This window comes from Penicillium maclennaniae (assembly GCF_028827695.1).
Source record: "Penicillium maclennaniae strain IBT 15551 chromosome Unknown utg000003l:1.0-5670915.0:1.0-5674809.0, whole genome shotgun sequence".
NCBI classification, from domain to species: domain Eukaryota; kingdom Fungi; phylum Ascomycota; class Eurotiomycetes; order Eurotiales; family Aspergillaceae; genus Penicillium; species Penicillium maclennaniae.
Genome location: NW_026623215.1, coordinates 2,103,642 through 2,125,655, shown reverse-complemented (window position 1 = coordinate 2,125,655; position 22,014 = coordinate 2,103,642). Strand labels below are relative to the sequence as shown.

The 22,014-nt window shown below is 51.0% G+C and overlaps 6 protein-coding genes across 6 annotated transcripts; 2 read left to right on the top strand and 4 right to left on the bottom strand.

The window, feature by feature from the left end:
• Positions 1-157: 157 nt before the first annotated feature.
• On the bottom strand, positions 158-1,261 carry N7477_002893 (SGNH/GDSL hydrolase family protein; the record flags this gene model as incomplete). Its single annotated transcript, XM_056964556.1, has 3 exons — positions 158-719; positions 794-885; positions 947-1,261. 3 exons carry the CDS (start codon positions 1,259-1,261, stop codon positions 158-160), a joined length of 969 nt encoding a protein of 322 aa, XP_056824509.1.
• Positions 1,262-2,763: 1,502 nt separating this feature from the next.
• N7477_002892 (uncharacterized protein) lies at positions 2,764-3,055 on the bottom strand (the record flags this gene model as incomplete). Its single annotated transcript, XM_056964555.1, has 2 exons — positions 2,764-2,950; positions 3,015-3,055. The coding sequence occupies 2 exons, from the start codon at positions 3,053-3,055 to the stop codon at positions 2,764-2,766; spliced, it is 228 nt and encodes a 75-aa protein (XP_056824508.1).
• Positions 3,056-5,892: 2,837 nt separating this feature from the next.
• N7477_002891 (putative TBC domain protein) lies at positions 5,893-8,169 on the bottom strand (the record flags this gene model as incomplete). Its single annotated transcript, XM_056964554.1, has 1 exon — positions 5,893-8,169. The coding sequence occupies one exon, from the start codon at positions 8,167-8,169 to the stop codon at positions 5,893-5,895; it is 2,277 nt and encodes a 758-aa protein (XP_056824507.1).
• Positions 8,170-9,001: 832 nt separating this feature from the next.
• On the bottom strand, positions 9,002-12,893 carry N7477_002890 (telomerase reverse transcriptase; the record flags this gene model as incomplete). The annotated part of the gene is made up of 6 exons (XM_056964553.1): positions 9,002-10,894; positions 10,953-11,390; positions 11,441-11,802; positions 11,855-12,061; positions 12,114-12,408; positions 12,465-12,893. 6 exons carry the CDS (start codon positions 12,891-12,893, stop codon positions 9,002-9,004), a joined length of 3,624 nt encoding a protein of 1,207 aa, XP_056824506.1.
• A 1,145-nt stretch (positions 12,894-14,038) lies between these two features.
• On the top strand, positions 14,039-19,729 carry N7477_002889 (putative Rho guanyl nucleotide exchange factor; the record flags this gene model as incomplete). Its single annotated transcript, XM_056964552.1, has 3 exons — positions 14,039-16,859; positions 16,909-18,500; positions 18,554-19,729. The coding sequence occupies 3 exons, from the start codon at positions 14,039-14,041 to the stop codon at positions 19,727-19,729; spliced, it is 5,589 nt and encodes a 1,862-aa protein (XP_056824505.1).
• A 1,100-nt stretch (positions 19,730-20,829) lies between these two features.
• N7477_002888 (Ulp1 protease family protein) lies at positions 20,830-21,990 on the top strand (the record flags this gene model as incomplete). Its single annotated transcript, XM_056964551.1, has 7 exons — positions 20,830-20,889; positions 20,952-20,979; positions 21,050-21,064; positions 21,119-21,168; positions 21,224-21,243; positions 21,315-21,866; positions 21,933-21,990. 7 exons carry the CDS (start codon positions 20,830-20,832, stop codon positions 21,988-21,990), a joined length of 783 nt encoding a protein of 260 aa, XP_056824504.1.
• Between the last annotated feature and the right edge of the window lie 24 nt (positions 21,991-22,014).

Genomic DNA, 22,014 nt, shown 5'->3' with positions numbered 1-22,014 from the left:
AAGTATTTATGAAAGTGGACTTTTCAGTACGAACCAGTTACACAGGCTCTCAGTATACCGCCATCTAGCCCAAGTGTAATAGTGTACCATGCATCTATTTAAATATTCTATGTACAAAAAATGCCAAATCGAGATCGATCTCATATAAACAAACATGTCATAACCTCATCACGACCATCCCGATCCCAACCTGCACCAGGACAATCCAGACAAGGCCTAAGCCCCGAGCGGAAACACCACCATTCAACACCGGCTGCGCCTTTGCCAAATAAGCCGGTAAATGCGGATCCGCGAGGCTATTATTCCCATCAAGAGTCTTCTCAAAAGTCTTACTGATCGTCCCATTCACACTCGTATCACTCGCCTCCTGAAGCAGGTTCTCAGCAATCGCGACCTGGATAGCCGCCCACCATACAGATGCCATCTCCTTGTATCCGTAATCATCCGGATGAGTTCCATCGACCAATCGATCTTCCTGGATGAAGGAGTTCATATCAGCCAGCACAACACGCCCGTTCTTGGCGCGCCAGAATGCGGCGAGAGTGCGGTACTGTTCGTTGATTGCATTTACGAGTTTGGGCTCCCTTTTGTTGGGAAGGAGTGTTGAGAGGATGATTGTTGTGCCTTCTATTTCGTTAAATAGCTTGGTCATCAGACTATTCATGCGTGTGCCAGCTGCGTAGACATTATATTTCTGAATGGCGTCGTTTGTGCCGGCGCTGGTCCAGGTCAGTATCTCTTGCTAATCGGGGAACGCGGGCAGAAGCGAGTAATTTGAATAACAGGAACGTACTTGATGAGGATGAGATTCGGTTGCTTGGGGATAGTCTTGTCGACTACCTCGGCGATCTGGTCGATTCGAAAGCCGATGTGACCCTCGTGATGCTGGAAATCGATTAGAATCTTTGTTCAATCTCTTCGCTAGGATGGCTCCGTATCAACATACATTGTTGTACATTGTGCCATTCATTTTGCTTCCGACCATGTCAACCTCCCAGCCTTCATAGCGGAGTTGCTGGCGGATATGTTCTCGATACCCGTTGCCATCTGTGGACTTGTAACCCAAGGTGATCGACGCGCCAAGAGGCATGATCCTGAGCAGGAACTTGTCCTCGCGGGTCTGGATTGTGGATACCTTATTTTCGAATGGCGATTCACGCCGTGGCAGCGATTCGGTGGGAAGTGAGATTGCTGCGGCGAGAGATACCGTGATAAGCCAGACGGTAGCCCGGACAGCCCAGTGTATGGGCGACCGACCCATGGCGCCGGCAACGAGAATTTACAAGTGAGGACATGCGACTCAGGGTCCAGCCGAGGTTTTGTACTTGGGCCAGCCGGGGGCTATGTCTCAGGACTGAACACGAGACTAAGATTGAATCGGTGCCTGGTCGAAGCGTGGTGTCGGCCAATCCACGGGTCTCTAGGCGAAACAGTTACCTGTTCAACGGAATCTAAGCAACGCTTGAGCGTAGTGGGGAAGGCCTCTGATCGGTTTCTGCCTAGCATGTCCTAGGTGCTCAGGGTGATTGGATATGTGCGCTAGTTGGGCACGTTTTGGCCATCTTGGGTTTGGCGTCGGGCTAAGATCCCGGGCTAAGGAGAAAAAAAGAAAGAAAAAAGGAAAAGGAAAAGAGAAAGTACGCTTGTCATTACAATGTCAAGGCTCAGAGTGACATTGAGTTCTTTTAGGTTTTGTTGGGCTTGACTCAGGTTCAATGATACGAGGTTTAGTCGGTCGGCTTAAATGGCCACTGAAGCCGGAGATGCTGGTTCGGGATTTTTCTCTCTTGGTCTGGTCAATGGCGTGAGTTTAGCCCGGTTGATGCTATTTCAGAGTGACCAGGCTAGTTGTCTGAAGCACCTTGTGGTCTAATCTTAGGCCTCTTAGCCTCAAAGCTTCCGCCTAGGACTTTTGGTCATGTCTGTAGCCTTCAATGCCCATCTTCTTACTGATCACTCATCAATGCCCAAGATCGCTCTATACAGCGCTTGACATACTGAGTATTTTATGCAGCCCACTTTTCCTCCAGAGGAGTCTGCAAGTCCAGATTCAACCAAATCCGGACGCAAAGAACATGGTGTTTGCAACGGGTCAAGAACATCTGTCATTAATTGCCCTAAGGCATCGCCTTTGGAGAATGGAGCTGCATGACTCCTTGCCTGTCGATCTATCAGGTCATCGGCGCTGGTCGTTCAATTCGACATTTTTCCTTCCATCTAGACTCTTATCATTGCGGCAATAATGACGATTCTAAGTATCGTGGGTTATTCAATATGGTTAGCTCGTGGTTAGAGGTATAGCCTCGTGGCAGGTACCTGAGACCTTGAATTTGTGCCTGCTTCGTGGCACTTAATTTGGTAGGAGTTACGGCAACCTGAGCGTCCATTAGTGCATTTGTTGATACAATCAGTGCTCTACGGGCAAACTTGTATCTAGCTGATGGTACTTGTATGCACCTATGAGGGGTGCCTTGGTTATTGAGTCACATAGGTACTCATGATATTTCTGCCGACTAAGAATTAGCCTGAAGACGAGGCTCAACGACAGGCTTCGGGGTGATGTGCTTCATGTCCAACGGAACCGCTGCCTGGATATAATAATGCGGGAGTAAGTTTAAGCGATGCAGAACACCCCGGGACCGATTCTCGTTACAGCGATAGATAATTCAGGTACTCCAATTCCATCACTCCAATGCGTGCGCCAGAAACTTCGCAAACGTGCTTCCTCCGTATCGATCCATGTATACAGCTTTCGGACCAATCTTAAGACTTCGCCGCCCTCTCCTGTGAAGGCGCCCGTCCAACAGCACTTGACCCTGTCTTGCCCTGCATCATATTCTTCTCCTTCTCGCTGTACAAAACATCTTTGCTATTCGGGGACTGCGCACGGAAGAGTAGCCACCCTGATGTGACGACAGCGACCATACTGGCGAGAGCCATATTTCGAGTCCTGTAGAATCAATCATACGTTAGAGATACTTCGCTCCTACTTATTGTATATGTAGGTGACGTACCGCATCGCGTTTGGGCGACCGTTAGTAATTGTTGTAGCCATTTCGATGCGGTAGACCTTGGGGATTGAAGTAAATGTTCAGACTCAGGGTTTGAGAGACTCGTAATTCGAAGAATGTGATTCAGAAAAGGGATGTATGTCGGTGGAGATGTGAAACTTTAGAAAGCTACTCGCCAGCTACTTTTAAATTGTACGAATCTGTCGCAATGAAATTGTCATGCAATTGATGCAGAGTATGGTTGACGTCAGAGCCAACTACACGATCGATCGGGAGAATGCTCATGTTCGCCACTCTGGAAACCGGGCACGAGACCATGAAACCAGATCTCAACTGCAATCTTTTGTTTTAGTGAGATCAGTCAAGGGATTGATTGGTTGGCATCCATTCCTGGGCTTTTATGACTCCCACCTTGTGCCGAACAGGCTTATCGCGTCGATCAATGTAGATCGATCGAGGGGGCCTGGATCAAGCTATTTACCTAACATCCCTTTCAACTACGCATCCTAGTCTCCCCAGTCTCTATTCTATACGAGCGCGAGGATCCCATATGTGAATGGTTGGGAAGATCTACTGGGGTCATTTCGGACAAGCTTGTCTACATAGCTGTACGAATCGCCCCTTGAATAGCGCATAACTTTTGCGGAAATCAATTGACATTTGCAGAAGACATCTTCTGACATATAACATGATTCAGTATCGATTTCAAGAATAGTAGAAGGACTAGCAACTATGATCAATGCTCCATTAATAGCCGTAGGGTTCCCCTAACTACATCCGTCGGATCAGATCCATATGTTCACGGTCACAACCGGCCTGGGGAGGTAACGCAAACATGCAACATTCTCAAAACTTGAAGATGTCCATCTGAATCGCTTCTGAATCGCAGCGCCAGATACCGTCTGAGCTCCACTAGGTAATTGTTCTAGAATGTGATGGCATTCATACAAAAAAAAAGAAGTTGCTCGCACTCGGATTTGAACCGAGGATCTCGTGATTACTAGTCACGCGCTTTACCAACTAAGCCATGCGAGCTAGTCCATGCCAAGACGAACGCTCAATAAACTATGTGCCTTGAATAATTCACATTCTCCCCGTCATAACCATCCCTTGTCACCAACACTAATTCCTGCTTTTGTAGTGTTCTCAACGTCTGCTGACTCTTTAATTGTCTTAAAGGCCCCTTTGCCGTCTGTTCGCCGGGCTCAATGGCAAAATTGTCACCGTAATGGCGATCTGTCGGACATTCGTCAAAATCCACACATGCGGGCGCATTTACAATGCACTCTTTCAGGACAATCACTTCTTGAGCGATTATGCTTCAAAGGTGCTTTGGCCATATTTTTGATGAGCGTTAGATCATGGTTGGCACACATTGAACGACATAGCGGAAGACTATCTTTAATCACATGTTGATGACAAATTGCTGATGCACGACCTATATATATTCGAAGATGACTCGTGACAAAGGAGAGAAATTTGATATTCCTTTCCGTAACCTGAACCAAATAAGCGTTGCTTCCATGTATTATATCCAGAAGGTATTCATGTGGCTGCTAGCGCAAGGGCCCCTTTTGGCGAGCGACGAATCGTAGATTATCCTGCCCTTTGCGACTATCTCGCTTTAAAAGTTCGCTATCTCAACGGGGGGGATTTCGCAGGGTCTTGTAGGAATTTGTCCAATTGTTCACTGGCGCCTACCATCATTGAGGGCGTAGTGCCTGGTGCTAAGAAAGGGTTCTTATTGTCTACCAAATTTGCCTATTAATGGCCAAAAGAAAGCAGAACAAATTGTGTTCATGCATAAGACTTCGACAAATAAAATCTCTTACCGTACTGAGGATGAATGGCAATTCATGTTTCTTGTTCGAACCTTCGCAGAATAGTGGAGTCGAAGTTGTATTTACAGTAATGTCTGTCATTCTTTAGTGCCCATTCAGTTCTTCCGAAGCCAAGAATTCATACATCTCAGGGCATTGTCTCTTCTATTGAGTTGAGATGTCCTCGCTCTAGCAGTTCAAAGAGGTGGAAAGCGTTGAAATTAGACGCATTCAGATATCTCAAACATTTGGAGTATTCTATCGATGAATTTCGGGCCTTGGTGCTCACAGCAAATTGCGATAAAAAAGAAATTGTAAGACTCTTCTTAGGAAAGGAAGCCAAATAAGATGAAATGAGGTAGACTGTGCACGCCTTATCTGGGTTGGGTACGTTATATGAAGAGGCATTCGACGACGGGGTCAAAGATTTGCCAGATCAGGAGAATCGTTCAAAGGCACGTAAGGTGCTTTTTGACGGAATGGTACCGGCATCTCGTACAAGAAAGGCCTGAAAATGACAAGTTCACCAGCCGTCTACCTTTTTTAATTTTTGAATGACTGTCGGGACGTCCTCATGTCACAGAAAAATGGTCAAAATTTTGCCGTCCACTTACATGGGCTAGATAGAATCCAGATGGCGTGCTTGACTACCGACTCCAAAAGAAACGCATCTTCAAGCCATAAGTTTTAATACAGGATTGAAAGGTAATGTAGACCAGAAAAAATGCCAAAAAACCAAGACGTAAGTAAAGAGTAACGTAAAACGACTGAAATAATCACGATGTACCGAGCCAAATGAAAGACACTAGATGGCAGACAAGCGTGAGGTGTCAAGTGAAACCAAAATCATTAGCCAAGGGCATACAGGACGAGATAGTATATGTAATGGCGCTCCGAAGGGTAAGTGAATGGTGTCGATGGCGAAAGGCTCATGATTGGAGTGGTCTGCGCCTAGGTAGGAGGTGGGGGCGCGTTGCGAGAAGAGAAACGACAGGTGGTAGATTGATGCAATTAAGCAATATGGATGCAGATGACATGTCAAATGCCATGTTCAAAGTAGGCTATTGTCGTACCTTTCCTGCTTCCCTTACTGCAGCCATGAAGCCGTCTTCGTTGCCTGCTGCAGTGAGAATCCAATAATCGACCTCTTCGGGATTGGAAACCTGACCACCGCCGAAACCTGCAACTGTCTGGGCGCTATGGCGTTCTTTGGGCTTCTGTTTATTCGCGCCGAGATGGCGAGGGCCCCAGCCTAGGATATTGCGCACGTTGGTGCGGGTTTGGTCATCCGGCTGCTGGAAAGTGAACAGCTGCCCTTGCAGAGTACCGAGGACGGCGACTGCGGCACGGATCATGATGCGGTCGCCTTCAAAAACCCAGCAGTCCCAGACACGAGAAATGCGCTCGAGATCGAGCCCGTTGGTGAGCAGAGATCGGAAGATCGGTTCCCAGATTTCCTCGTCGGAGAGACATATGGTTTCATTAAGATGCTTGTAAAGCCGGCCAAACTTGTACCGTAGCGTGTCGGATGCCAGGGTATAGGTGTGTGCCATAGCCCCGCGGTCCCAGGTGAGGAAGGCAACAGGCAATGGCCGGTTCAGCGCATTGGCCATGGAGAGGAAAGCAGAGCTTGGAGTTGGGAACTGCAAGACAAGCAGAGCAGCTATAGTGTGAAGACCATAGATATAGCCCACGTCACTGCGATACATGCAATAGGCTTGAAGAACATCGATGAGGCTTTCCCGTAATGGGCCTCTCTCCTGGAAAAGGTTCAAGTCGGGGAAGGCCTTGACAACATCACTGTCAATGGCCTCAAAGCAGTCTAGCAATCGTTTGTTAGACTCAGTTGGCTCCTCTTTTTTGGATCGCAGATCCCTGGCGCGTTGCAACGCTTTATTGTAAGTTTCCACGCTGAGCTCCAGCTCATTGCCAATGGCACGCTCCCACATAGCGCCACGATTCCTGGGCGGAATTCCACGCCACCAAAGCTCCCGAGTTCGCGGCTCGCGCAGAGCACGGTCCCAGTTGGGGCCTACAAAGTCATTCCAGATGTTTTGAAGGGCATCCCGGGTGGTATCTTTCTCACACTGCTCGGAGGCAGCTCGGGCAGCTTTGCGCTTCTCAGCTTCCCGCGACTGAGCCATCATTTGCTTGTATTCCTTCAGGTGCTTTTTCTCTTCCTTCTGATCTTTCGGCGGGAGCCAGCTCGGGCGTGTACGAGTAAGCACCTTCTCCTTCTCCTTGCTAATCGGTAACGGATCGATCATGATATTAGATTTTTGTAGAGGCGGCAGTTCAACTGGCTCTTGCGAAGATCGGGGCGAGTCCGTGCTTGATTTCCGAGAAATGCCATTCTGTATGTTTTCCTCCTGCCGGCGCTCACGTTCATCCGCATGATGCTCCAAAGCCTCGGTGATAATTTTAGCCTCTTCAGACAAGTCTGAAAGATAGCTGTTGTATGAATAGGCGCGAGGGTTCCGTGGCGAGAGCTGGCCGCGTTCAGGACCAGCAGAACTCGACCGCTGCGCTCTTCTCATGCGCGCAGCCTTGGATGAGGAGCCGTTGGGTGGGATTGTATTGTTTGTAGTTTCTGAAACGGTGTGAGAAATAGGCAATGGTCGTGGGCCTGGGCTCCGGCCACTCGGGCTGGGCGCGCGGGATTGAGGACGATCTTGCACTGGGCGTGGAGAGATGGGGATATTCCATAGACTGGCATCGTCAGGCAGCTCGTCATCCGAGTCGTGATATTCGTCCTCAAGTTCCTTTAGCGACTTGCGGCTTTGTTGCCAAGTCTGTTTCTGCATGGGGACCCGTGCAGAGAGTGGAGATAGGGCCAAACTGGTACTCGAGGCGGATCGACTGGATGTTGGTCGTAGCGGTGATGTTGAACGCGACCGACGAGGTTGTATCGGTGTCAGACCTCCTGAATTGATCGTACTCCCAGAGTCTTTTCTGTTCCCGGATCTAGTGGATAGGGAACTCGCCGACTGCGGACTCCTTAGGGCACTATTGATATGGTGATGAAGCGGAGGTGGAAGAGGGCTTCGTTTTCGAGGCTTCGGAGCAGCAGTCAGATCTCGAGTTGTGGTCGCAGGGCTCTTGTTGGGCAGCCTGCCTGCGGTCGCCCGCGATGTCAAAGTACGTCCATAGGGGGCAGTTACGGGATCGACAATGGGAAGTTCAGAGTCATCCTCGAGACCGATATCTTCGAAGTTGCCAATATCCGTGAAGACACTGTCGGGGTCGTCAATCTGAGAGGAATGAAAGGAGGAGGACTTGGACGATTTTGAACACGACAACTCGGGTGGGGAGTTGGGGCTTGGGTAGACGGTTGTCATGATCTCATGCAGTCACTTCCTCAAACACGATTGTACTCCACCGAATCAAGCTTTCAAGACCGCGCGATGGGGTATGAATCGTCGAGAGGTGGGCGGAAGGGGGGGTTGTTGGAGATCGCACGCAAGGCTCGGGTCGGTCGGGAGGCGAGGGATAGGCGAATTGTGGAAAAGGCAAACACAATAACGAATTCCATAAACGTGAAGAAGTGAAGTGCAGGCTCAGCCGCAGCGTGGTGATAGCCAGATCAGGAGAGGCAAAGGGAATAAAGCGAAGACAAGAGGATCAGGAGGCGGGATCAGCGGGTGGGGAATAGGATGAGAATGGAAACGAAGGGATGGAAAGAGAAAAGATGGTAGACGAGAAATGAAAGATGAAATGAAAAGACGGAAGAAGGTAGGTCAAAAGCAGAGAACGCAAAAGGAGTGACTATGAAACCTGAAAACGACGTTGAAGATCGAAGGAAGTTGAAGTCGCAAGCGGAGCCTCAGGCGCGGTCTGGCCGAGAACAGGGGCTCGCTCTGAGGTACCCACAGATACTTTTACAACGCTGCACTTAGTATGGTAGATCATGTCCCCTCAAGTAGCAGAAATTGCGCCGATCGCGTGCCAGTCGTGTTCAGATCGAGATACGATCTTCTCCCTATTGTGTACTGTTTCGACCCCATTTTACTTGGACTCCCCTGACCCAGCAATTCGATTCTCTCGGACCACCCACTCGGGTGTCAGTCCACTGCCGGTCGATCCGCGGTCTGCGCAGCTAATGATCCACTACTTTCGCTTTTGGTTGGACTGGGTTCATAGTAGATTATTTTGGTACATTCTCTGGTCTTCCTAGAATCGCCATCCTTCAAAGAGAATATCCCCTCGCTTCACCACTTGCATCAACCGGACAGCTTCCCCGTTTGCTGTGGGTCGTGACTCTTTCCCGACCGAGTCTAACCAGCGGAGGACCGGCGCATATCGTGTTTGCTTGCGCTTCAGCACAAACCGATAGGCGGCGGCAGCCAGGTACTGTATATGAGACAGCTGAACGAAGCATTTCAAGGGCGCGGTGCTAGATGCACGACGAGCGTGTATCATATTGATCGTTTGCATGATCAATGCATGAATGGTCTGGATGATGATCGGTGGCTCGGGATGGGCGCGCCCGCGGAGGGATTTCATGTATCGGTACATCTTCATGGCTGACGCGACCAGACTGGTGTAGAGGTTGGCGAGCACTGTGTTGCGCGAATTATGGGCCTCGTCGAGATACATCTGATGCATCTGCAGTCGGAATGTTGTCAGGACTTTACGTGTAAACGTGCGACCTGGAAGGCGGTTTGTCTCGACTGTCAGAGCGTTTGAGAGGTTGACGGCAGCAGACTCCCCACCATCGAGCATTCGGTCGCGATCCTGGTGGATCTCAAGCGTATGTGTGTTAATTAGACATCCACAGTAGGGGAAAAGCGACGTTCCCTCCAACCGGGGGACGTGAATACCATCGACTGCAGCTGTGAAGTTCGCCATACTTTTTCTTGGATTAACCTTAACACCATATGTGGGCTGACCGCGAAGCATGACCTGCAGAAATCGTGTTGCTTGGTCGGGATTGGTGGTGATAAGAAGGAAGTCATCGATGAGTCGCATGAGTAGAGACTCTGAAGGTTGCAAAAATCCCAGCACGGTGCGTTCTAGCTCTGCGTAAAAGAAATTGCATAGGAGACTGGAAAGAATAGAGCCTTGTGGGATACCATTGCGCTGACGGTAGAATTCCTTGCCCATCTTGACCAAGTTATTGCGCACGTGTTCATCAAGAAGGTCTAACAGCTCCTCAGCGCCCTGTACCTTCTGGCTGAGAGTATCGACAAAGACAGTATTTGGCTTTCGTGGGTGAGCTCCGCTAGCGATATAGTTTAGCAGATGCTGTTGCTTGGTGACAGGGGCTGCACGTGCTGCAAACTTGCGACTAGGATTTCCCCGCGGGTCGACGCTACGGGGATTAATTTCCACATGTTTGGTGATATGGTAGGTCTCATGAGAGACGAGCTCTTCAACGAGTTGCAGAAGTTTCTGCTGCGGAATGGTGTCGAAGCAAGCCTGAATGTCAAGTTTGACAAAGTAAAGCCGAGGTAGCTCGCCGGAGGCCTTCACGGACGATAACGGCAGCTGTTGGGTCAATCGCATCTTGAACGCCTTTAATCGTGGATGCATGTCTCCTACCGAAGATATGGATGCACCCATCTTCGCGGGCGCTTGCTGTCGCTCATACGTCAATATGTTGTAGATGGGCGTGATAGTGGAGTTGATGCTGGTCGCAAATTTTTTCCCCCGCCAATCTGTTCCTTTCATTACTCGGCGTCGCAAGTTCAAGATAGGCCGTAGGCCGGTAGCTTTTGGAAGCAAGCGAAGTGAGCCGTAACCAAGTGAGCGCCGGGCTAACATACGTTTAGCCTTTCTCGGCTCAAGCTCCTCGAACATTGCTGCTTTCAGTTCAGCGAGGGATTGCTTTGTCAGGCGCTGCCATACGTCATGGCGAAAGTAGAAAAGGTGACATCGGTGAGTTTGGGACTCAGTGACATAGAAGTTTGCCCGGACAAGAGGAATCACAATGGAGTCAAAGATGAAGAAAATGAATTCATGCAAGAGCTGAATGCGCTTTTGGAAATCAGACATAGAGAGCTTCGGGGACTTTTCCCCAGCCGAGTAGAACTTTGGAGGGACTAGCCACGGAATTTCTGTGACCTGTATTATGCCGGGTCAGCAAATTTCCCGAACAGGCTTCGGCGTGGGGAAAAAGTACCTTGAGTCCCTTGCACACTTGATGCAGACTGAGGCTCTCATATCTCCGCATTTTGATCAGTGAATCGACGTGTTTCAGTACGATTCTGCGATTGCTTATACCGTGCGGCCCGTCCCCAAAGAAGGTGTGAGGTATCAACTTCTGGAGAACAGCGCGGCAGAACGCGGAAACGGAAGAGGCAGGGGTCGCATAATCAGTTAAGCTCAGCTTGGGCTGCTTGACTCGTGAGTGGCCCTCTTCTTCCCCTTCTCTCTTGTTATTAGGAATATCTTGCGGAGGTAGGCCACTGCTGGGACTTTCCGCCACTCGACATGGAAGCGGTGATTTTGCTTGCAGTTGTGTCACCAAGCTGTGATCCAAGGAAGACCCTGGCTCGCCGGCTTTGGCTGCCGCTTTTGCCGGAGAGGTAGCGACATCTAATTTCCATGGCCCAACAGGCTTTTCAAATCAGCTTCGGTATGTGAACAGGTCCAGAATAGGAAACTTACGTGGGGACAATAATACTTCAAAAGTTCACCATACGAGCACCGGGCATGGTTCAACCGGAGCCTGCGGACCAACTCCAAAGCCTTTCCCCGGAGTCGTTTCGGTACTCTTTCCGAGAAGTTTCCTCCTAGCTCCTCTCGTAACTGATCACCGCTGGATTGACAGCGCTTTTGTCTTCTTTTTTCATCATCGCGTGCTATGTCATTTTCACGGCAATTGTGACTTGAAAGCATGTCAAAGCAGTTCTTTGAATCTGCTGATATGGTGAAGACATTACTGAGGCCGAATTCTCGAGGAAAGATGTATTTCATCACGTGCACTGTATGTGCTTGTGAGTCTAGTGAAGGACAACGGTTGAAGACATCTGGGAAAGGGGTAAGAATGGAAATGAAAATGGGTTATTTCAGTAGACCTACGAGTAACCCCTAGTCCAAAGGGCGCATTTTCCTTTGCCGGACCGGTCGTTCTGCTGTAAAGCATGCGGCGACGAAGTAGAATGATGCTGTTCGGGCCTCGAGCCTTCCCCCGGACCACATGACCGTCCTTTTCAGCCCCTGCTTGATGGTCGGCTTCAATCTTGAAATGCGAGTCGCCGATTTGCTGAAGTCCTGACAGCGGCAGTCCTGGAAGATAATGAGCTACTCCATTTTCCGATCTAGCGGTCCTGGCTCATACCACTTAACTGGAAGTAGATGCCCCTTCGCGCATCGATGGGAGAAAAGATACCACAGTCAAGCAGCAGGCGGATCATAATCTCGTCACCGCTCTGACCCAACAGGCCCAGGACATCGGCCCATGGCGCTTCCTTCAGGATGCGAACATTATGATTCGGAAACTGAGCCACGACCCCCGGAATCACATCCACGGCATTTTGACCAACCGCCAGGCGACGGAAGCCATGCGTGAGCAAATGTTCAGGTCTTTGGTACCCGGCTTTTCTAAAAAGAGACTCTATAGCAAAGTCGACCACCTACTCATGGACATCAGACAACTGAAACTTCGGGTTCCTGGCAATCACGATCCTACCTCAGATTGGGGCGACGTTGGTCCGGTGTCCGTGCTGACGAGAATGGACCGCGACTGGGACTGGGTGAAGGCGCGATAGTCTCGCTGGCGTTCGGAGTCCACTCTCGGAGTCGATTGTTTCAGGACGCCGACCAGCGTGGAATCGAGCAGGTCGGCTAATGACTGCGTGGGCTCGGCAGTTGAGTTCGCTAGAGACGCGATGCGCCGGCGCCGCAGCTTAGAAGATACGGGAAGCTGAGTGAGGAGGTATTGGCGCAAGGTGAGGAGCTCTCGGTAGTAGAGCGAGATCACCGGGTGCGTAATTTGGCCGGGTCGCGTGTCTAGGGCGATAGATGATTTGAAACGATGGGGCGATACAGTAATACTAGGCTGAGACGAGGCCGGACCCCGACGAACAGCTTTGCCAGGTCTCTTGCGCTTCTTGCCCATATTTACATGGTAGTGACGGGATGGAGACGCGTCGAGGTTGATAGGGAGCGGGCGGAAACCCTGGAAAGTAAAGGGTGACACAACAGCAGGAGTGACAGAACCATTACCAGCATTAGTATCAATAGTATCAATAGTATTCACTATTTTGAATACCCACTATCGGCACTTCAAAATTCAATCTATCTACCTATCCACTTGGGCAGTCTTGTTCCAGCATGCAAGCAATTCATTACATGAGAGCACAAAGTGCGGGAAATTGGACGTCTGTGACCCACGGAACGGGGCTGCGGTCTAGAAAGGCCGTTGAGACTGGATTGCGTCCCCACTGCGTCAGCCTGTCCCATGTTTTTCCGGCAGGGGAAGTCATGTTCCTGAACATTAAATTCTGATTATTGAGATCGTACCATTGTAATCCATCTGAAATTAGGCGGAAAAGTAACCCTGTACCATGTGCAAAGCCGTGAATAGTCATAACAAGGAGGGTTAACGAATTAAGCATGGATCGTCAATGAAATCGGACCTCCAACCTCCAAACAAAGGACGCTTCGATTCTTCTCCACCGATTCTATGATTTCCAGGGTTTCACCCTGCGACAGTTGGGAGCTGCCGAGTCTCCATGTGAGCGCATACATTTCCCCCCTGATCTCAACACCTTGGTTCGCTATCTGTCATTTCTCGCATCTCAACTCTCAACTCTCAACTATCATCTTTCATCAATCATCAATCATCTCTATCACATTTGCGATCGCCGCAGTTCAGCCCGGCTAACGATCTGGCCCGCTTTCGCCCCGTCGCCTATCAGAACCCACTACTCGTAGACGCCGAACAAACGTCAGCGCCGATTTCCTACGCACTTTCATTCGCTGTCCCTACTTTGTCTGCTTTCTTCCATTCTACTTCCGCCGATCTTGACTTCCCTATCTTTCGTATCTACTCTGTCGGGCTCACATTCGACCTTGATCCTATTCCAGCCCCGTCTAACATGCTGCTGAATGGGGGCGCGCTACCCCAGGATTGCTCTGTAGCCTGAATCGGCCGCAGAACTACGACATCCCCATTGGGCGTCCATCCCGGAACAACGCATAGCCAACCCATTCACACTCGGGAGCATCGCGGCCAGTCCACGTCGGCCTGAAGCATGCGAAATGTCTGGCAGCGGTCTCGAGCATGATATTACCGCCCGGAACTACAGGCCGTCTCCGTTTGGGCGTCAATCGCCAGCTCCCAATAGCCAATCTCCGGACGACAACTCTTTCCCATTTGAGGTCTCACCGATTGTACCCTACTCTTCCCTCGCGACTCTCGCGGAATTCACGTACTCGTCACCCACATCGGGCGTCGATCCTTCTCTGTCTGCCTCCACAAATCACCTTCCTTCGAGCGGTCGATCTGAGGCCCGTGGGCACGAGTCTCCAGACCCGGACGACTTCTATCGCCAGCCGGACGAGTCAGATGCCAACGCGACCAGCGATCTCGGAAATGTGACAACGCGCGCCAGTAACAGCATGGCAAGCTATCGCAACCCGAATGACAGAGTGTCGTCCCTGCCAGCGAACGTACTTGATCCCACACGTACTAGACGGCCGACCTACCGTTCCACCTCGGATTCACCAACGCTGGGAGGTCCCTCAACCACTGTATCCTCGAATGTCCCTTCCACCAGATCACGCAACACATCCATCAAAGAGCTCGTGAGCAAATTTGAACAAAAGTCCGACCTGGTCCTTCCCTTGCCTTCCACGTCACAAACACCTTCACGAGCTGCGAGCCCCGCCGGTAGTGTCGACGGTGATCATTCACGCTTCGCGCCTCGTCGCAACTTGCGCGACTCGCGGCCTCCGATCTTTGCGACGAGTAACTCTTCACCGCAACTTGAGTCGGCGCTAACCTCGCCTGAGGTCGAAAGATCGCCAGAACCCAGCGCCATCATACCACCACCTCTCCTCGAACGAGTACCCATCCCTCACTCGCGGCGGCCGTTGTTTGGCGAACTTCTCTCTGTCAACACCCAGCTCAATAACTTGGGATACGGTATTCCGGCGCATCTGAGACGTCGTGGCTCGGAGGGCGGTATACCAAGCCACAAGCCAGCGTTTGCCGAGCACTCTGATCTGCCCCTTGCTCGTTCGCCGTTGACTCCAACTGCGTGGTACCTCGGAGAGGCTGGTTCTCTTGAAGCTGTGAGCGCCGCAAACACGGCACAACAGCGCATGACCGGACATCGCAGAGTGCAGAGTGATTTCTCTACAAATTGTCAAAAGAAGCCCCTCGCTGACCCTTGGGAAGCTGACATGGCTGTGTCGGTACCCTTGAATTTGGCCAAGCCCGGTGATGGGTCGCCAGATAGCCCAAATTCCAAGTCCCGCATTCCTGTCTCCTCGCATCGTCTTCTCACTGCTTCCGGCTCCGAGAGCCTTTTACCAACCGAAAATAACCCGACATTCAGCAGCCGATCGAATGCCATTCCTTTACCTCCAAAGGGTGCCAGTCGCCTTCCTAAACCGTCATTGAAGGAAAATCCGCCCCGTATGAAGGAAAATGATACCGCCTTATTTGCGATAACGGCTCGTGGCAGGCGGGATATGTCAATTGGCCGAACCCGTACTCAGGTACCCGAACGGAACCAGCATCTTCAGGCCTACATTTCCGTACCTCCCCCGAAGAAATCTCCGCCATTACGCAGCTCCCGACCCCGACAGCCGATATCTCACGGTGCTCCGATCTCGCCTCGTCCCAGAGTTGGTGATCGAATTTCGTCAATTCAAAAGTCCGCAGACCGTGATACCGAGGCTCGCAACCCCCGGCAGCGACAGCGGCGAATTCCCGAATTAGGCAATGTTGATTTTGAGACTCGGCGACAAAGGATCCAACAAGCATTTAATCGGACAGTCCAGGAGAATGAGAGAAAAGAAGAGGAGGCTGCAGAAATTCGACGAAGAAAATCACAATCCCTTGAAGCAGGTAACATCGGTCAGTCTCCATCGGATGAGAAGACATTAACACCCGCTACGGCGGTAAATTCTATCCCGCCGCCTATCGAGATGGCGACTGTCGTCAAAGAGTCAACCGAGACTGTCGGTGATTGCGATGTTCACCGCAATCTACCTCAAATGAATTTGATTACCGTTGGCGACCTCCCAAGCAACGACAAATTTGGAACTGATATGGATTCTCCCACGCTAGGCATTCCAGATGGACATCATCGGGAATTGCGCGATAACGTACCAGACTCAGCAGTCACCGCGAGCTCCGATGAGACTCAAGCAACAGACTTTGACATTGAACCTCAATCAGACTTGATCGAGCGGAAACCCAGCGCTGATCATCGGACTTTGTTGAACCACATCATGCAGATTCGCGAATCTAGTGACAGTGACTCGTGCGACGAACCGGATTGTAGCATGTCAGAGACCGATGAAAAACAATCGATTCAGATCATGCTTCGTGGTACGACTTACTACAACTCCGCAGGTACAACGGATACGGAAGAGCCGCGTCAGCTTGCACGGCACTCGCAAGACGCTCAACACCAGACCAGATGGAGTTTGAGCTCCTGGTCCTCTTCAGTGCATAATCAAATTGATACGTGCGACGAAGAGTGCGATGAGAGTAGTGATGATCTGGTTCTTCAGATGCCCCAGCCAGTCCAAGGAGAGCCACCCACTCAGTCATGTTCAGCTGCTTCAACAAGGCCCCCATCAGAAAATGTTGATTCAATTCAGGACATTGGAGTAATGAACCCTGACACCCTCGACCATATGCCACACATGCAATCTTCTACTATGTTCGATACTCCTCCGAGTCTGGCAAAACAAGGCAGATGGGACTCTCGTCGTGCAACTCAGCTCTATCTCGAGGAGTTGACCCGGGGTAGGAACAACCCTGATATTCATCTTTCTACCACGCGTGCTTCTCCCGATTACAGCTCGCTTGAAGTGGACACCCGAGGCCAAAGCCAGGTCGATGGTTTCACAGACGACGGAGTCGTTGTACCTAGATTTGAGGAGAAGCCCAGTCGTGAGCGTCTTTCCCACGGTGCATGTCTTGTCGGCCGCGAAGACTGGGAAAATGCTTCCCCTCTCCATTATGGACTGGATGCATGTTGCTGCGGAAGATGAAGATGTCACACCTGCTCATGACAAACCTGAGTTTTTCAGTGATGGTGCACCTACACCTACACCGCGCTTGAATAATTCTGTCGCTGAATTGGAAGGTTCCAATGATCCGAACACGGGCCTTGGAGTCTCCATCAATCATCAAGCCGCATTCGAGCTCCAGCGCCGACCTGTAGAACTATCCGGGGACATTGCCGAAAGTGCCAGCGATGAATCTCAAACCGTCCAGGCGCCTCTTTCAGCTTTGGGCCGAGTTCCGACCCTCCGTGACCCTACATTCAGTACTGGAAGTAGCGCCGATTCGTCATTCCAGCGCGTCGAATCTATCCAGTCCCCTCAAGCTGCGGGCTCATCCGCTACCTCACTCGCTCCGTCCTTGGAGCATCCCGCTCTCGCGGAGCCGAAGAAATCACCTTCTCCTGAACAGCGCCGTCTGAAAAAGCGACGCCATATTATCAAGGAGCTTGTCGATACCGAATATACATTTGGTCGAGATATGAAGGTTGTCGATGACATCTACAAGGGTACGTCAAGCTCTTGCTTGGATCTATCCGTGGATGATGTGAAGGTTTTGTTTGGCAACTCCGACCAAGTTGTTCAATTCTCCATGAGCTTGCAAGATGCACTGAAGAAAGCTGCTCGGAGTGTCTACATCATGCCGCGATCTCAGCGCTGGGCAAGCAGACGCAACGCGCGAAACCCTCAAAGTGTGGCGGATGAACAGCCGGACGGGGAAAGTGACATATCAAATGTCGAGAAAGACCGTGCCACGAATATTGGTGCGGCGTTCGTGACCCACATGACTCAAATGGAGAAGGTGTACACCGAATATCTGAGGAATCACGATGCCGCCAACAAGAAATTGCAGCTTCTGCAACGCAACCCCAAGGTTGCTATCTGGCTCAAAGAGTGTCGCGAATGGGCTTCGGATCTCACAAGCGCCTGGGACTTGGACTCCTTGCTTGTCAAGCCTGTACAACGGATCTTGAAGTATCCTCTTCTTCTCGCGGACCTGCTGGAATCCACTCCCGAAGACCATCCCGACCGTGCGAGTCTGTCGTCAGCTCTGCTGGAAGTGACTAACATCTCTGTTCGTATCAATGAGATGAAGAAGCGCGCCGATCTCGTCACCCAAGTTGTGGGTCGCAAGCGTAACCAGTCCGATGTGCGAACGGGTCTGTCCAAGGCCTTTGGTCGCCGAACTGAGAAATTGCGCCAGCAAGTTGGATTGTCCGATATGTACGAGGACAGGGAGTACGATGCCCTTGCCGAAAAGTTTGCGGAACAATTTATCCAGTTGCAGCTGGTTGTTCGTGATGTGCAGGATTATGTTGAGTCAACCAAGAGATGGATGATCCAGTTCAATGAACTTGCGACTTCTATTGAGGCCTTCCTCGACGTGCACAACTCTCCATACCCGGAGCTAGAGAGCAAGTGGCGCCAATTCAGGATGTACGTCCGAGATATCATCACTAACGCCTTACCTGAACATGTGAGTTTTCCCCTACCAGCCTCCCGAAGATAAGGTCATAATATGTCTCCTAGATTGATGTTGTCACAAAGTCTTGCATTGATCCTACCTCGAAATTAATTTCGCTGTACACTGGACCGGAGCGTGTGATGAAGAAACGACAGAAGCGCCTGTTGGATTATGGACGCTATAAGTCGATCGTGGAACGTGGAGAGAAACCCGACAAGAAGACCACTGAGCAGGGCGAGCAATTCGTCGCTTTGAATGAGACCCTGAAGGATGAGCTGCCCAGACTCTTCGCATTGTCATCCAAATTCGGTCAAGCCTGTTTACAAAACCTAGCCGACATTCAGCTGACCTGGTGGACTATTTTGCAGCAGAAAGTCGCACCCTTCGTGGAGATCTTCCCGGATGACATGCAGAAGTTGATCAGCGACTGGAACAGTGACTTTTCGTTCTCGGAAGCACAGGTCCTCTCCCTTGGTATTTGTAATGGTTCTCTCATGGCTGACGCTGTCAACCTGGTGAATTTCAATACCCCGTCCAACAAGGATTTCAACTCTTCGCGTCGTCCGTCGACGACTACCAGCTCCAATCCTCGCCCGCATTCTTTTGCCGAAGATTCACCTAAGGTGTCTCATGACTACGGAACCGGTCAACTGTTCCAGTCTCCAAGAATGTCTAGTCACTCCGCTGCCCGCACTCGGGCCGATTCATCGTTCTCTGGGCGCACTCGGCCAGAACACCTCAACACTCCAGACCTGGGACGGAGTCAGTTACTGCAACAGGTGACCAATTCCTTTGGCACCAGCTCGCAACCTTCAGTGGAAACGGAATCGATCCCCAGCCTCCCCAGGCTTAGTCTAGACACCCCCTTCCTCGCCGACGTGATCAACGCCCCATCAAGCGTTGAGCCCGTCAGTGAGCAGCCCCCCACTTCTCCAGTTGGCCGCTACTCCAACTTCTTCTCGTCGGCGATGCCGATGTCTGATACCCCTAGCGATGGAGGTGTCGCTGTAGAGGCCGCGCCCGTGGAACCCACCGTCCTGTTCCACGTGGCCAGTCTCTACGAGTTCAACATCGACCGGTCGCGTCGCGAGGCGGGTTATCCTTATTTGACCTACGACACTGGCGATATCTTTGACGTCGTCGGGGAGAAGGGCGAGTTGTGGCTAGCACGGAACCAAGACGATCCCACCCGTCAGATCGGTTGGATTTGGACGCGGCATTTCGCGAAACTCTCGATCTAGGGTGTCGCCGCGGGTCTTCTTGGATTTCTTTCACTTTTCCTTCGCTTTCATGTCACTGGCGTGTTGCTGCGGGTTGTTTTGGAGTTCGTTCACTACTCCTTCGCTTTCATGTGCCTGGCGTGTTGCTGCAGGTCCATTAAGAACCCGCATAGCTATTCGTTCACATTTACTTTTTTCTTTCTTTTTCTTGCTGTGGCTTCCGATCAACCGGAGCTGCTGTTATGCTCGCTGCCCTTTCTTTGTCACTTGGTTTTTCCTGGATCTTTCCCGTTAAAGGGCACCAGATGTACGTTTAGATACCCCCAGTTATGAACGATATATTTTCGCAGTTGCCCTGTTCCGCATAGCCGCAACAGGATCATGATGATGGCATACGTAGACACATTCCCATGTTGATCACTCGTATACTACAACCCCATTGGAGACATCCCACGTGATCAAGCCACATGTGACGCAGAAGCCTGACGTCCCGAAATGACACAGGGATCTTTCCTTCTGTGCCTGAATCGAGTTGTAAATTTCCGCTCTTTTAGGACGCCCCTCTCTTGACTCCTCTCATCATCACCCTTGATCTGTTAACCTCCCTCCCTGCGGCCCCTCCATATTTTACCCGCAGAGCCCCCAGAACACGACCTCAGCCCTACGCCTCGGCACGACCCAATCTCGATATCCAGATTTCCATCGCAAGATCTGTATATCGTGCACGTTCTCGTTAGATTCCCCGCCACCACAAGGCTGACGGCCTTCCACTCCGATCCTTCTCATCCAATCCGGAAAGTGTTCCGGCCCCGCTCGGCCGCTGCAGAACGGGACTTGCGAGTCGTCGCCGCTGATTGCCGTTCCCCGACGCCGACTCCTCGCCACCAGGCTCGCTATAGTATTGGTGCGGTTCTTCGGCTACTTTCTGCAGACTAGTGACTACCCGCTTGATTGAGCGTGCTTGTTTCTGTCCTTGGACGACCGTGTCTGAATATTGGGCTTGTGTTGCGCGTCTCCATCTTGGCAGGCTCGAATTTCGTCTCGGTGCTTCCGGCTCTTAGTGGCACCTCCTTACTCCATTGACGTCCTCTTAAACTTGAGGCTATACTCATATTTCCGAGATGCTTGACGGCGGGTTAGGCAAATTGCAGAAGCGGATGAGGGGTCGATTCGGAGATAGTGTGAGTCAAGACTTCTGACCCAATGGTGTTTCGCCCCGCGAGTCCAAGGCTAATAATTACAGTTGAATCCCGATGATGCATACCTGAGCTGTGAGTTTCCGGACATGACATTGCTGTTGTCGTTACGGTAAACTAACGAGTAGCTTCTGTGGTCTTGCAGACTACGACGTCCGGTGTATGAGCCCTTCCGTCCCAAGAACCGGAACCCAGCAACTGACAAACTGCATAGTGACACGAGAGGATATGCAAACCCTCAAGGACGACTGGCTCACAGATAATGTGGGTTGATAGCGAGAATTACCCTCCATGGATACCCGCAGCTAATCAATCACAGATCATTTCGTTCTGGGAAGAGTAAGTCCCACCATCGACCGACCTCGCACCCTACCCAAATCAAACCCAACGCTGATCGTCGGTTCTTCCAGATATCTCGAACACGAGTTCCTCACCAAATACAAATCCTCTCACATCATCCTCCTCCGTCCCAGCATGTCCTTCATGATTCTCCAAACTCCCGATCCCCGCACTCTCCGCGAAGCCCTACCAGATTTCACGAAGGCCACGCACGTCTTCCTCCCAATAAACGATTGTCGAAATGTCACACAGGCCGAAGGCGGCTCGCATTGGTCTCTACTTCTGATTTCGATCGTCGACCGCATCGCGTTTCACTACGACTCTCTCTACCAAGGAAATGTCTGGGAGGCTGATACTGTGACTCGCAAATTCGGAGCCCTCTTGAACATGCCCTTCCGCTTTCTACATCTAAATGACTCGCCCCAGCAAGACGGTGGCAGTGACTGTGGTGTCTTTGTTTGCATGAACATGCGTCACTTACTCTTGAAACGCCTCCTCATGGCGAGCGCTCATGAGAAAGTGAGTATGAGTCTAGGTGGACGAAAGATTGATGCGAGCGCGGCCCGAAAGGAGATGGCGAAGGTGATTGAAGGATTCCGAAAGGAAGGCGAACGACGACGCTCGTAAGTATTAAGGACAACCCAGAGCATCCACCATGTTGCCGACACGTTACTGATTAATGGCTACAGGGCAAGTCTCAGCCCGATGGGCAACGGCAAATCACGAAGTCCTCCGCGCATCGAGTGATTACATCGCATGCCTATATACTTA